General features: G+C 42.4%; 1 protein-coding gene across 3 annotated transcripts in view; it reads right to left on the reverse strand.

Moving 5' to 3' along the window:
* MED30 (mediator complex subunit 30) overlaps nucleotides 1-7,528 on the reverse strand; it is a 29,545-nt gene extending 22,017 nt beyond the window's left edge. For 2 of the 3 annotated variants that reach the window (XM_065399341.1, XM_065399344.1), the window contains exons 1-2: nucleotides 7,384-7,528; nucleotides 5,019-5,224 (exon numbers count right to left, since the gene is read on the reverse strand). In XM_065399341.1, coding sequence (XP_065255413.1) covers nucleotides 5,019-5,192 — 174 coding nt within the window. In that variant the 5' untranslated portion in view covers nucleotides 5,193-5,224; nucleotides 7,384-7,528. The remainder of the gene's footprint in view (nucleotides 1-5,018; nucleotides 5,225-7,383) is intronic. The other variant, XM_065399342.1, reaches the window with a different exon arrangement.
* Between the last annotated feature and the right edge of the window lie 3,795 nt (nucleotides 7,529-11,323).

Raw genomic sequence — 11,323 nt, forward strand, 5'->3', positions numbered from 1 at the left:
TGTAACCAAACTTATTTGTCTGCGCGACTGGTTGAAGTAGGACTGAGTGGACTTGTAGGCTCTAAAGTTTGACATTTTTTGTTTTTGAATGCAGTTATTTTTTGTACATAATTCTACATTTGTAAGTTCACCTTTTATGATAAAGAGATTGCACTACAGTACTTGTATTAGGTGAATTGAAATATACTATTTCTTTTGTTTTTTACGGTAATAAAAATAAATATAAAGTGAGCCCTGTACGTTTTGTATTCTGTTGTAATTTAAATCAATATATTTGACAATGTAGAAAACATCCAAAAATATTTAAATAAATGGTATTCTATTATTGTTTAACAGCGCGACTAAACATAATAAATTTTTTTAATTGTGTGATTAATCGCGATTAATTTTTTTAATCACTTGACAGCCCTATTTTTTACATTTTCTCTCCGACTAACAGTCATAGACGTTCCAGCCACTTTCTTTACCTTAAAAATTTGCACCTTATCTGCTGATTTTATATGCCAAATCATTGATATAAAAACATCAACAAACCCAAGTCCTATGTAATCAACAGAACCTTTATATGATCAATAACTCATTATTTAATATCTTCAAAGCATTTTGCAAATGCTAGCATCTTTCCTATTGATACTCTCTGGTATCATATACAGATCTGACCAGTTTCAGAGTGGTAGCCGTGTTAGTCTGTATCAGCAAAAACAACTAACAATCTAACTCCTCGTTAGATCTGACCAGAGTAATCCACACACTTATGCCCCAGACATATTCACTATGTCAGGGAAAGAGGCTCCATAATGCAGAGTGCAGCAGTCTGCTCACTTAGCAAAGGCATTGGATTCTGTATTCAATTCATTTTAGTTAGTTATTAAAAAAAAAAAAAAAAGTTTCAACAACATTTTTAGGGAAAATATTTCTAAATTTTTCAATTATTGTTTCTGTTTATGACCAATTTACAAAGATTGAAACTTTTTGAAAATTCAACATTTTGATGAAATAATTTTGTGAGATTTTGACCAGCTTTAATTTTAAAATTCACAGCTTGCTGTGGGGTTAACATTTGTTACCTAAGATCACTTCCCTCTCCACTGACAGCTAAATTCTATTGGAACCATGAAACTGTTTACCAAGAGAGGAGGATCATGACACAGACGAGAAAATGGGAGTCTGGATCTAGACTATGGAACTCACTCTTATAGGACTTCCAAAATTAGAACTTAATACAAAACACATCTCATCAACTTAGCTTTTCCACAATAAGCTCTCTACACAGACTTATATACACATTCATCACAAAACAAAATGTCTTCTACTTTTCAAGTTTTCCCCACTGATGGAAATGAGAGAAAGACTTTGTTTTATTATTTTCATTCAGGAGGTGATCATACTCACGACTATAAATATGAATTCTGTAACTGAAGTTAAATCATGAATAGTCAGAGATCTCTGCGGCCAATGCAGCTAGCTGGCCATCTCAGCCACGAATCAAAGTGATGAACTAAGGGCTTGTCTACACTTGCAGCGCTGTAGCACTTAATGAAAATGCTATCTGCCAACAGGACACCTTTTCCACTCAGCATTGGTACTCCATCTCCCTGAGAGGAGGTAGCTATGTCAGTGGGAAAAGCCCTCCCATCGACACAGTGCTGTCTATACCAGGAGTTAGGTTGGCATAACTGCGACACTCATGGGTGCGAATTTTCCACACCCCTGAGCGATGTAGTTCTACTGACATAAGTCTGTAGTGTAGACAAGGGCTCAGTGTCACATTTCTGTGGTTAATAAGAGGAAAGAAGAGGATAAGGTGGATTTCCATAAAACCAAATATTGAAAGGAAATACAGTCATAAATTTCTACAAAAAAAACCTCCATTATGAAATCCCGAGAAGTGGCTTTAGTACTGTTACATAACACAGAAAATATTTATTTTTAAACAATAACATTATTTCCTCTATATCTAAGTTAATTACTTCATTAAGCTGTACCAAACGCATGAGCATTTCTTTAAGAGTTGAAAAGAGAACTAAGATAGACTGTATATATTTGCTAGTTATAGCTTAAAGGGTTTTAATAGATCAAGGCTATGTGAATTGTATTGAATTTCATAGAAGCCATGGTTTCTTTCATTCTGTTTAAATGTTGTAAAAATAATTTACACAGAAAATTTTTTTGTATCCTCCCTTTCTGATCTAGGGAACATTTTCAAACAACTAGATTATGTTCTGTTAATAATAGTGTACAACCTGTACACTGGTACTAGTTTTTATTTAGTCCACAAATAAATTATTCTTTTTTCACCTTTACTTTTAACTTAAGGATAGCATCATATAAATGTCATTACAATAATAGAGGATTTGCAATACCTAATCAAACTGTATTGGTCATTGCTCAAAGCAATACTCCTTAAGGATACATATTTTTCTTGCAGCTATTTTACAAAACTTCTCACTTTACTTTTATTTGAATATAGTGAAGTAGCTCAAATGAGACATCTTCATAGTTAAATTTGGATTTAAAAGAAATAACTTGTTCAATAAAAACTTATGCAACTCTAGTAAGATGCACAATTCCGGAAAACCTCTTAGAAATGCAATAATTCTCAAGCTATAACTTTTTAATCTGTTATATATATCAATTTACAAAGGCTATTCCATTTTGTTGGCCAAATTCTGTCTTGTACTCAAAAATGCTTCTACTCAGCTCCCATTTACTTCAATGACTGTTGGATTCTTTCCACAGATACAAGTACCTGGCTGCTATTATTTCTCTCACCTCCCAAAACAAGTGCTATGACAACCCTAATCCTAACCCCAACCCTAAACTGGTTTATGCAAGATGTAGAAGATGTGTGTGACAGTGTACCCCATAAGGCTTTATGGGGAGGGGGTGCTTATAAATGTATGTATGACATAACTGGAATATGTTTTGTGCTGCCTGTGCTAGGTAACATATCTCCGTAAAGGTTATGGTCTACTATATCTATTCATCCTATTTGTACATATATATATCATTTTCTACTTGAGGTTAAGAATATGGGCTGTATGCTTGCTTGGTTTCTAAGTAAGCTTTGGGAGGCATTTGGTCAGCTTCTTTAGGAAGGAATTCGCCAGGTTAAGTACCTGATCAGGAAACACTTGGGGAACAATGCATCTTGGAATGCTCCAATCCACATAAGAAGTCTTCCTGGAGACATGCAAGATACCATGTGGACAATGGCGTCGGCCTGTAAAGACTGAGTCATGCAGGGGCATGTGACTTGCCCAGGTGACTCCAAAACTCCATCTTGGAGCTGGACTTTGCATAGGAGGGAGGAGGGGGGTCCCCACCCACAAGAGTCTATTTAAACCCGTGGGAGACCCCTCCATTTTGTCTTCAGCTGGCTAAAGAAGGAGCCTCTCCACCCCCCCAGGATACTTGAAGGAAACTGAAACAAAGGACAGTAACTACAGGGGTTGTGAGAGATTGCTGGACCCAGGCTAAAAGGAGATTAGCCTGTAAAAGGGAGCATTCGGGAACTGGTGAGGAACTTATCTGTATTTAGTTTGATTAGACATAGATTTGCGCATTTTATTTTATTTTACTTGATGACTTACTTTGTTCTGTCTGTTACTACTTGGAATTACTTAAATCCTACTGTCTGTGCTTAATAAAATCACTTTTTATTTAGTAATTTACTCAGAGTATGTATTAATACCTGGGGGAGCAAACAGCTGTGCATATCTCTCTATCAGTGTTATAGAGGGCGAACAATTTATGAGTTTGCCCTGCATAAGCTTTATGCAGGGTAAAACGGATTTATCTGGGTTTAGACCCCATTGGGAGTTGGGCATCTGAGTGCTAAAGACAAGCACACTACTGTGAGCTGTTTTCAGGTAAACTTGCAGCCTTGGGACAAGTGATTCAGACCTTGGGTCTGTGTTAGAGCAGACTGGAGTGTCTGGCTCAGCAAGACAGGGTGCTGGAGTCCTGAGCTGGCAGGGAAAACAGGAGCAGAGGTAGTCTTTGCACATCGGGTGGCAGCTCCCAAGGGGGTTTCTGTGATCCAACCCGTCACAGTGGCGTAGTCGAGCAGGATCTGTGCACAGCTGATTGCTTTGAGATACTGGTAGTGATTTTAAGTGAGTTTTAAGTGAGCTGGCAGGGAAAACAGGAGTAGGGGTAGTCTTTGCACATTAGGTGGCAGCTCCCAAGGGGGTTTCTGTGATCCAACCCGTCACAATGTGATATTGGATGCCATCTTAACATTTTATGAGATGTTATCAAGCTCAGTATCAAAATGCTTTAGCAATAATCTTTGACATAAATACCTACGTATAGATAACAAATTACAATATAATATAACTTCCAACTAAATAAAAAGAAATCATAGTCACAGGAACAAATAAAAGGATTATATTCCAATTCATCTTCTCAGATTCCATTCTTTAAATACAATTACATCTTGGGGTTTATTTGTAAATTTACTCAGTAACCAGCCTCACACTGAAGATTACTTGTACCACTTTCTGAGTATAAAAAGAGCGTTAAGAATTTCACCCAGTTTTGGATGGAAAATGTTATTCTATAATAAGATGATCAAAAAATCTCTGGCAAAATAATCCCCAAAGGCCAGCAAGAATACAGAAATGTAGTTCACATACAAACAAATTTTGTTATTTCTTAAAAGAAAATAGAAACATGAAGACAAAAGTCTTACATTTAGAGTGTACCCACAGTACACTAAATGAGGATTTTCTCAAATTCTCAACACTCACACAACCAGGATGGAAGAACAGATTTACCGAAATAATCCAACAGCAATACACAGACAACATATCCTCACCCCCGAAAGCAGTTTGGTCAAGAACTTGCTCTAAGCTAAACTACCCCCTCAAATACTGAAAACACGTTCTACACATGCTATGATGTACCTGATCACCTCCAACTGTATTAGTTGTTTAAAAAAATATATATATATTTGGTAGGAGATGGGAAGGGAACAGAAGAGAATGAAAAGGGAAGGTCTTTCTGCTTCTCACCTGCATATTCCGCAGTAGCTGAAAGATTTCCATTGTCCGAAATACAATATCCTGCACAGTTTCTTGGCCAATGCGACAGAGAGAAGCTGTGTTCACTTCCCGGGCTGCTTGAGCCTGTGGTCCTGAGAAAGCACCAGGAGGCATCCCTGCCCCAGCGAGAGGAGGAGTGGACATTGTCTGACTCCAATCAATCCCACAAAATTAGGCTGCACACAGACAGGGAGAAAGAGATGCTGAAATATAGTTCATGAATTCTCAGTTAAAACTCTGTACGGTTACTATACTGTTCCTTTCCTCATGACACCCCTATCTCAAACATGAAAAACAAACTATATTACTAAACAGGCAAAAGACAAGTTGGTGTTTTAAACATCAGGTTTGAAATATCTTCAGCTTCCTTGAACCACAGGTTTGTAACTCAGTAGGATGAACTCAGTTCTATCAACTTATATCCAAGCAGTTCATACTATAAAGGAATTATTTGGATGAGTCCTGTCTCCTATCTGCTCTATGTGGACATGAAAGATCCTAGAGCACTTTTCCTAGAAGTAGGAGTTTGTCCTAGTACCCTTGACCAAAATTCCTTTCCTTCCACTGTTGTCTTGTATGACTGATGTCAGCCCAATTGCTGTCCTTTCCACCTCAGAAAGGTTTTTCAGGCAGTATATGTAGTCCATGAGCAGCTCTGGGATGAAAGGTGTAATAAAAGTTTAAAATAAATTCCATATCTAGATATTCTTTCATTTGGTTTATCAAGCTCCTCTCTAGAACTCTAGATGCTTTACACACTGTACAAACATCTAGAAAAAGGCAAGCAGGCCCAAAACTTTCTACCCCAAGGAAGATGGTTTTGATGCCTGGGCAACATGTCAAAGCAGTAGGGGTTGCCCACCAGAAGCTTAGTGGGAAAGGATGAGAGAACACATGGGCTCAACTACTCAGTGTGTGGGGGTTATCAATCCCCATCCTTTCCTCACGGCTGCAACATACTTTGAGGTCACCGGACTCTGAAAAGTGGAACAGGGCGGGAAGTCCTTCGCACTGAAGTGAGGACTCAGTCTTCTATTCTGCTGGGCTGGGGAGGGGACCAATCCCCTATGCTCCTGCTTCTGGGTGGGAGGGGTCAGTTCCAGGGGAGGCAGGAGGCACAGTCCTTTACTCCAGAGTCAGTGATGGGCAACCTGCGGCCCATCAGGGTAATCCGCTGGTGGGCCACAAAACAGTTTGTTTACATCAACCGTCCGCAGGCCCACGCCACTTCCCACAGATCCCATTGGCCGGGAACGGCGAATGGCAGCCACCGGGAGCTGCAGGCGGGTGAGCGGGCCCCGCCCCAGTCCTGGAACTCCGGGCGGGTGAGCGGGCGGCGTGCCCCTCCCCCAAGCCCAGGAACTCCGGGCGGGTGAGCGGGCGGCGTGCCCCCAGCCCTGGAATACCAGGCACAGCCCCGGAACGCCAGACGGGTGGGCAGCATGGCCTCCCTCCCCCAGCCCCAGAGCGCAGGCCAGCTACCACTAGCCCCCCAGTTCCCCCGCAGCACAGCCCGGGAAGCAGGAAGGGACCTGGGGGCAGAGCGTGGGTGGGGCCATGCAAGGCTGTTTGGGGAGGCACAGCCTCCTCCTGCCTTCAATACTCGCTGTCCATGCAGAGAGGTCTTTCGGAGGTACATCAAGTCATCTAGATATTTGCCTAGTTTTACAACTGGCTACACAAAAAGCACTAGCAAAGTCACCACAAACTAACATTTCACACAGACAATGAGTCATTTATACTGCTGTATATACTATACACTGAAATGTACATACAATATTTATATTCCAATTGATTTATTTTATAATCATATGGCAAAAATGAGAACATAATCATTTTTTCAGTAATAGCATACTGTGACATTTTTGTATTTTTATGTCTGATTTTGTAAGCAAGTAGTTTTTAAGTGAGGCGACACAAGACAAATCAGACTCCTTAGAGGGGTACATTAGTCTGGAAAGGTTGAGAGCCACTGCTCAAGGGGAGGGGAGGGTTGGGATAGTCTTCCACTTCATAAGGAGGGGAGAATTTCTCACCTGTGGGGAATGCAGTCGGGGGGGGGGGGGGGAGGGGGTTGATCCTGATCTCTTGTGGGTCCCAACACCTGAGGGGGGGGGGGACGGGTGGAGGGGAAGAGGAGCGGCCCCTTCCTGACCTGGGGGGAGGGGCAGTCCCACACCTCTGGGAGTGAAGGACAATCCTCTGCTTCGGGGAGGGTGGGGCAGTGCTCTACTCCCGGGGGGGGGGGGGGGGGGGACAGAAGGGCGGGGCTCCTCTCCGCCGAGGAGGTCGCTGAGAGCGCGGTGCATTCCTAGACCGCTGCTGCGCTACTTACGCCGGGCGGGGGGCGGGCTGACTCCCCAGCTGGGAGGCGGGCGACAGGAGTCTCCGACCGGCGCGGCTAGTTACCCTGGAAACAGCCAGGCGGAAGGAGATGGCAGGAGTCGGGAGAGAAGCGGCAGCGAGGCCGCGCGGGAAGTGACGCCAGAGGAAGGGGCGGGACGCGGCGCGGCGCATGGCTGGGAAGGCGGGAGCGGAGCGCGCGGGCGGGCGCTGACGCGAGGCGTGTTGCGTTGTCCGCGGTCAGAGCGGTCCCTGGGGTGTCCCAGGGCCGCGGCCCGGCTGGGGGGTGCGAGTTTTGGGGGCTGAGCTTGTTTGTTGGCCGAGAAACGTGGACTGGGTCCGGCCCAGACCCCGGTGGCTCGGGTCTGTTTGCAGTGACCAATCCTGGGGCGCCGGAGCAGGCAGGAAGCCTAGTGTGAATGTGAACTTCGAAGGCTGCTTCGATTTTGTTCTCCACAGAGCAACAGCCGAGGAGAACTGAAACGTTTCGCTTGCTGGGCTGGACCCAGGGGCTGGGGCTCCGGGAGCAACTTCACCTCGTGCCCGGCGCTGGGGTGTTGCCAAATCCAAATATTTTTTTAGAGACATCAGCCTCCCCAAATATCATGATTGGTTTAAAAATTGTGAGATTTAACAAAGAAAAAGAAAAAGTGCAGTTCTTTTTATTGGCCTTCTGGGTTTTGAGCCGTTGGGGTGCACTTGTTTCACATTTTCATGCCTTTCTCTGCAACTGAGAGGGCTAGAAATGCACTTATTTAAATGAAAGCTGAATTTCTCATGTACTCCCATGAGACTAGGAGCTGGGGCTTTAAGAAAGATCCCAATTAATGCAAGAGGTTGCAACTTGGGATGTTATTTTTCATCTCTCTCTTTAGGTTGAAAATTTAGGGTCAAATTCTTCTCACCTGACTCATCCAAACAGCATTATTCTTGTGCATAAGGCAAATAAGATTTAGCTTTTAAGCCTGTCCATTTTCCTGTGAGATTATATTACTATAACAGACTATCTGTTTTTGGCAACTCATTCTGAGGCCTGGTCTACATACAGACTTTGAACCAGTATAACTAGGTGTAATTATACTAGTACAATACCTGCAGTGGACACATTTATACCAATATAAAAGTACTTTATACAGGTATAGGGTATTCCCTTTCCTGCATGGGAATAAGCTTAAAGGCTTGTTTTTACACATGGAGTTTTTCCTGGTTAACTCTGTGTGTGAACACTCATCTTTGGGGTTAAGAGAGCTGTGTTCCTGCTTAGGGTACCCCCCCTAAGAACAGCTATTGCACTTTTAATTCATACCCTGCCGTAATCAGTGTTAACTTTCAAATGTAGACAAGCCCTCAAACACCTTTACATTGATATAATTGAATGCAGACAAGGCCTGAGATAGTTCTAACATGTTGAAAATCAAAATACGCTGCCTGGAAGAAGCAGCATGGAGTATGAATCCTCTTTGCTATTACTCCAAAAATTGTGTTCTTTGCCAGAAAAATTATATAATAAATATGTAATGTCAAGACCCTCCCCCTCCTGTTCCCACATTTCTTGCTTGATCACCTTTGAAGAACAGGGCTAGATAGACAAACATTTAGGGTAAAAAATGCAACCACATTAGAAAACTAAAATTCAGAGTGCCCCAAGTACTGATAAAAATGTCTTTGAGTACTAATAAATATACTTGTCTCCATATGGTGGAAAAATGAACCAATGCCAGTGTTTGCTTCCTTTCTTTGTAAAGGCAGTCAAGTTTCTGCATGTGTTAGCTTGATAAAAATCAAAGTTCCTGTTTCCACAATTATCATCATAGTTAGGACAGTTGTTCTAATGATTCTGACAATGACTGCATGAAAACCCAGAAGGGTGCATTTATACACCAGTGGCTTTTTACTCATTCAATGTGTTTGGATCGAAGTATAGGGCTAAAGTGTTTGTGATATATGTAGATATATATATAGATATATATATACACCGATGGCATGTACAGTCTTCTGTATGATATGCATAATGTTTGTAATTCTGGTAACAAATCAAAGTCATACTGTATACCATGCTCAGTTTTTAAGAGGAAGAAAGAAATCAGTAAAGATTACTAGGGACAGACTTGCCACCAGAACTAAGCTGCTGCTGAGGTAGGTATCTGGCCTTCATCCCCTTGAAACAGATTAATGAAGCTTTGACCTGGCTGGCTAAATTAATAGTAATTTTCTTTCTAAAACATTCCCCTAGCCAAAGCACAGCACAAATGATCCTAACAAAGATCTTAGCATTAACCAAGCTGTGCAATATAATGTTTTCTAAGATGTATAGAGCAATTATACAACTATTTAAGGATTAAACTATCAAACTTTATTCCTATAGTCAAGTCAGTAGTTGTGTAAAAAAGTTTACTGAGTGCCCTCTTCTTATATTAATGGCTTAAATATGTAAACTACCCACAATGTGTGTTTATATATAGATACAGATAAAAACAACTTCTAAATAAAAAGCTGCTTTCATAAATTGATTGTGTGGAGGCTCTGTGTAAAAATAAGAGGAATATATTTCCAGGCCAGCAGGCTCCCACTGTTACTAACAATAAATGAAAAATACTGCCCACCATGCCTGGGTGGTCAACACTTGGCAGATGTAACTCCAGCCTCTAAAGAAACACCATTCCCTCTCTGCAAGTGACTTAATTCAGTCCCTCTTTGCTGGGAGGCTTTAGGTTGTGCACATAGGGATGCCTGCAATCACTCCTCTAGCTTTGCAGCTGGCTTGAGCACAAGGGGCATGGTTTCCAGATCTAAGTGTCCAAAATTGGTGTCTGAAGCTTGCAAGAGAATCTTGCTCAGAGTCCTAACATTTTTCCTATGTGACAGGGATCTGGAATTCTCTGAATCTTGTCAGGATTACACCTGATCTTTTGTGCCAATGCAAGGGAGCAGGAGCCACCTCATACCTTTCCCTGCTTGAACCAGAACACCCCCCTACACTCCCGCTGAAACCAGAAAACAAACACACACGATACTGTCTGTCTGTTTTGGCCAAATGTGTCCAGCTCAGACAGTCCCTCCTTCACATCCATACTGATATATGGCATTAGTTCAACCAGTGTCTCTGGATACAATGGCCTTTGCCAACTACCACACACAGCATCAAATCTCTCTTATTTCTCTACCTAAGAAGGCTCACTGAAAATCTAGCAAAAAGCTGTCTCCAAACACGTCTGCCCCTATATCCTTCCCAATAAGATTTAAGGTGTTGGTGGACAATCTCTTCTTTTCCATGAATAAAGAGGAAACATCCATATTCAGACTCTAAGATCCCTCCACAGGATTCTTTACTGTTGATCACTGAATGCTGCTATCCTGCCTGAGAGAAATGGCAAGGGTACAGGGAAATGTTTTAAACAGAACCACAGGGTTCTAGTCTCCCCCTGTCTGATTCAATGTTTACATGCAGGTACTAGGAAGAATAGTGAGACTTCACTGATTCAGCTGCCAATAATATGTAGAGAACATACAAGTCTGTTAAACTATGATAAGGCCATGTCACCCACTTATCTGAGGGCAGGTCCACACTGGGGCGGGGGATCGATCTAGGAAACGCAACTTCAGCTACGAGAATAGCGTAAATTTACTAAATTTACTTACTGCGGGTCCACGTGGTGCAGGCAGGCTCCCCCGTCGACAGCGCTTCCTCCTCTTGGCAAGCAGGAGTTCCGCAGTTGACAGGGGAGCGCTTCTGGGATCGATCTATCGCGTCCAGATGAGATGCGATAAATCGATCCCAGAAGATCGATCTCTACCCGCCGAATTGGGCGGGTAGTGTGGACCTACCCTTAGTGTCTGGCCAACAACAGATGAGGAAAAGATGGCTGAAGTCAAACGCTATGCAAACAGAGATTATGCTGGTAGGCCAAAGGAATCATGTTGAAGAGCTTACT

This window comes from Emys orbicularis, chromosome 2, assembly GCF_028017835.1.
Source record: "Emys orbicularis isolate rEmyOrb1 chromosome 2, rEmyOrb1.hap1, whole genome shotgun sequence".
Taxonomy (NCBI): Eukaryota; Metazoa; Chordata; order Testudines; family Emydidae; genus Emys; species Emys orbicularis.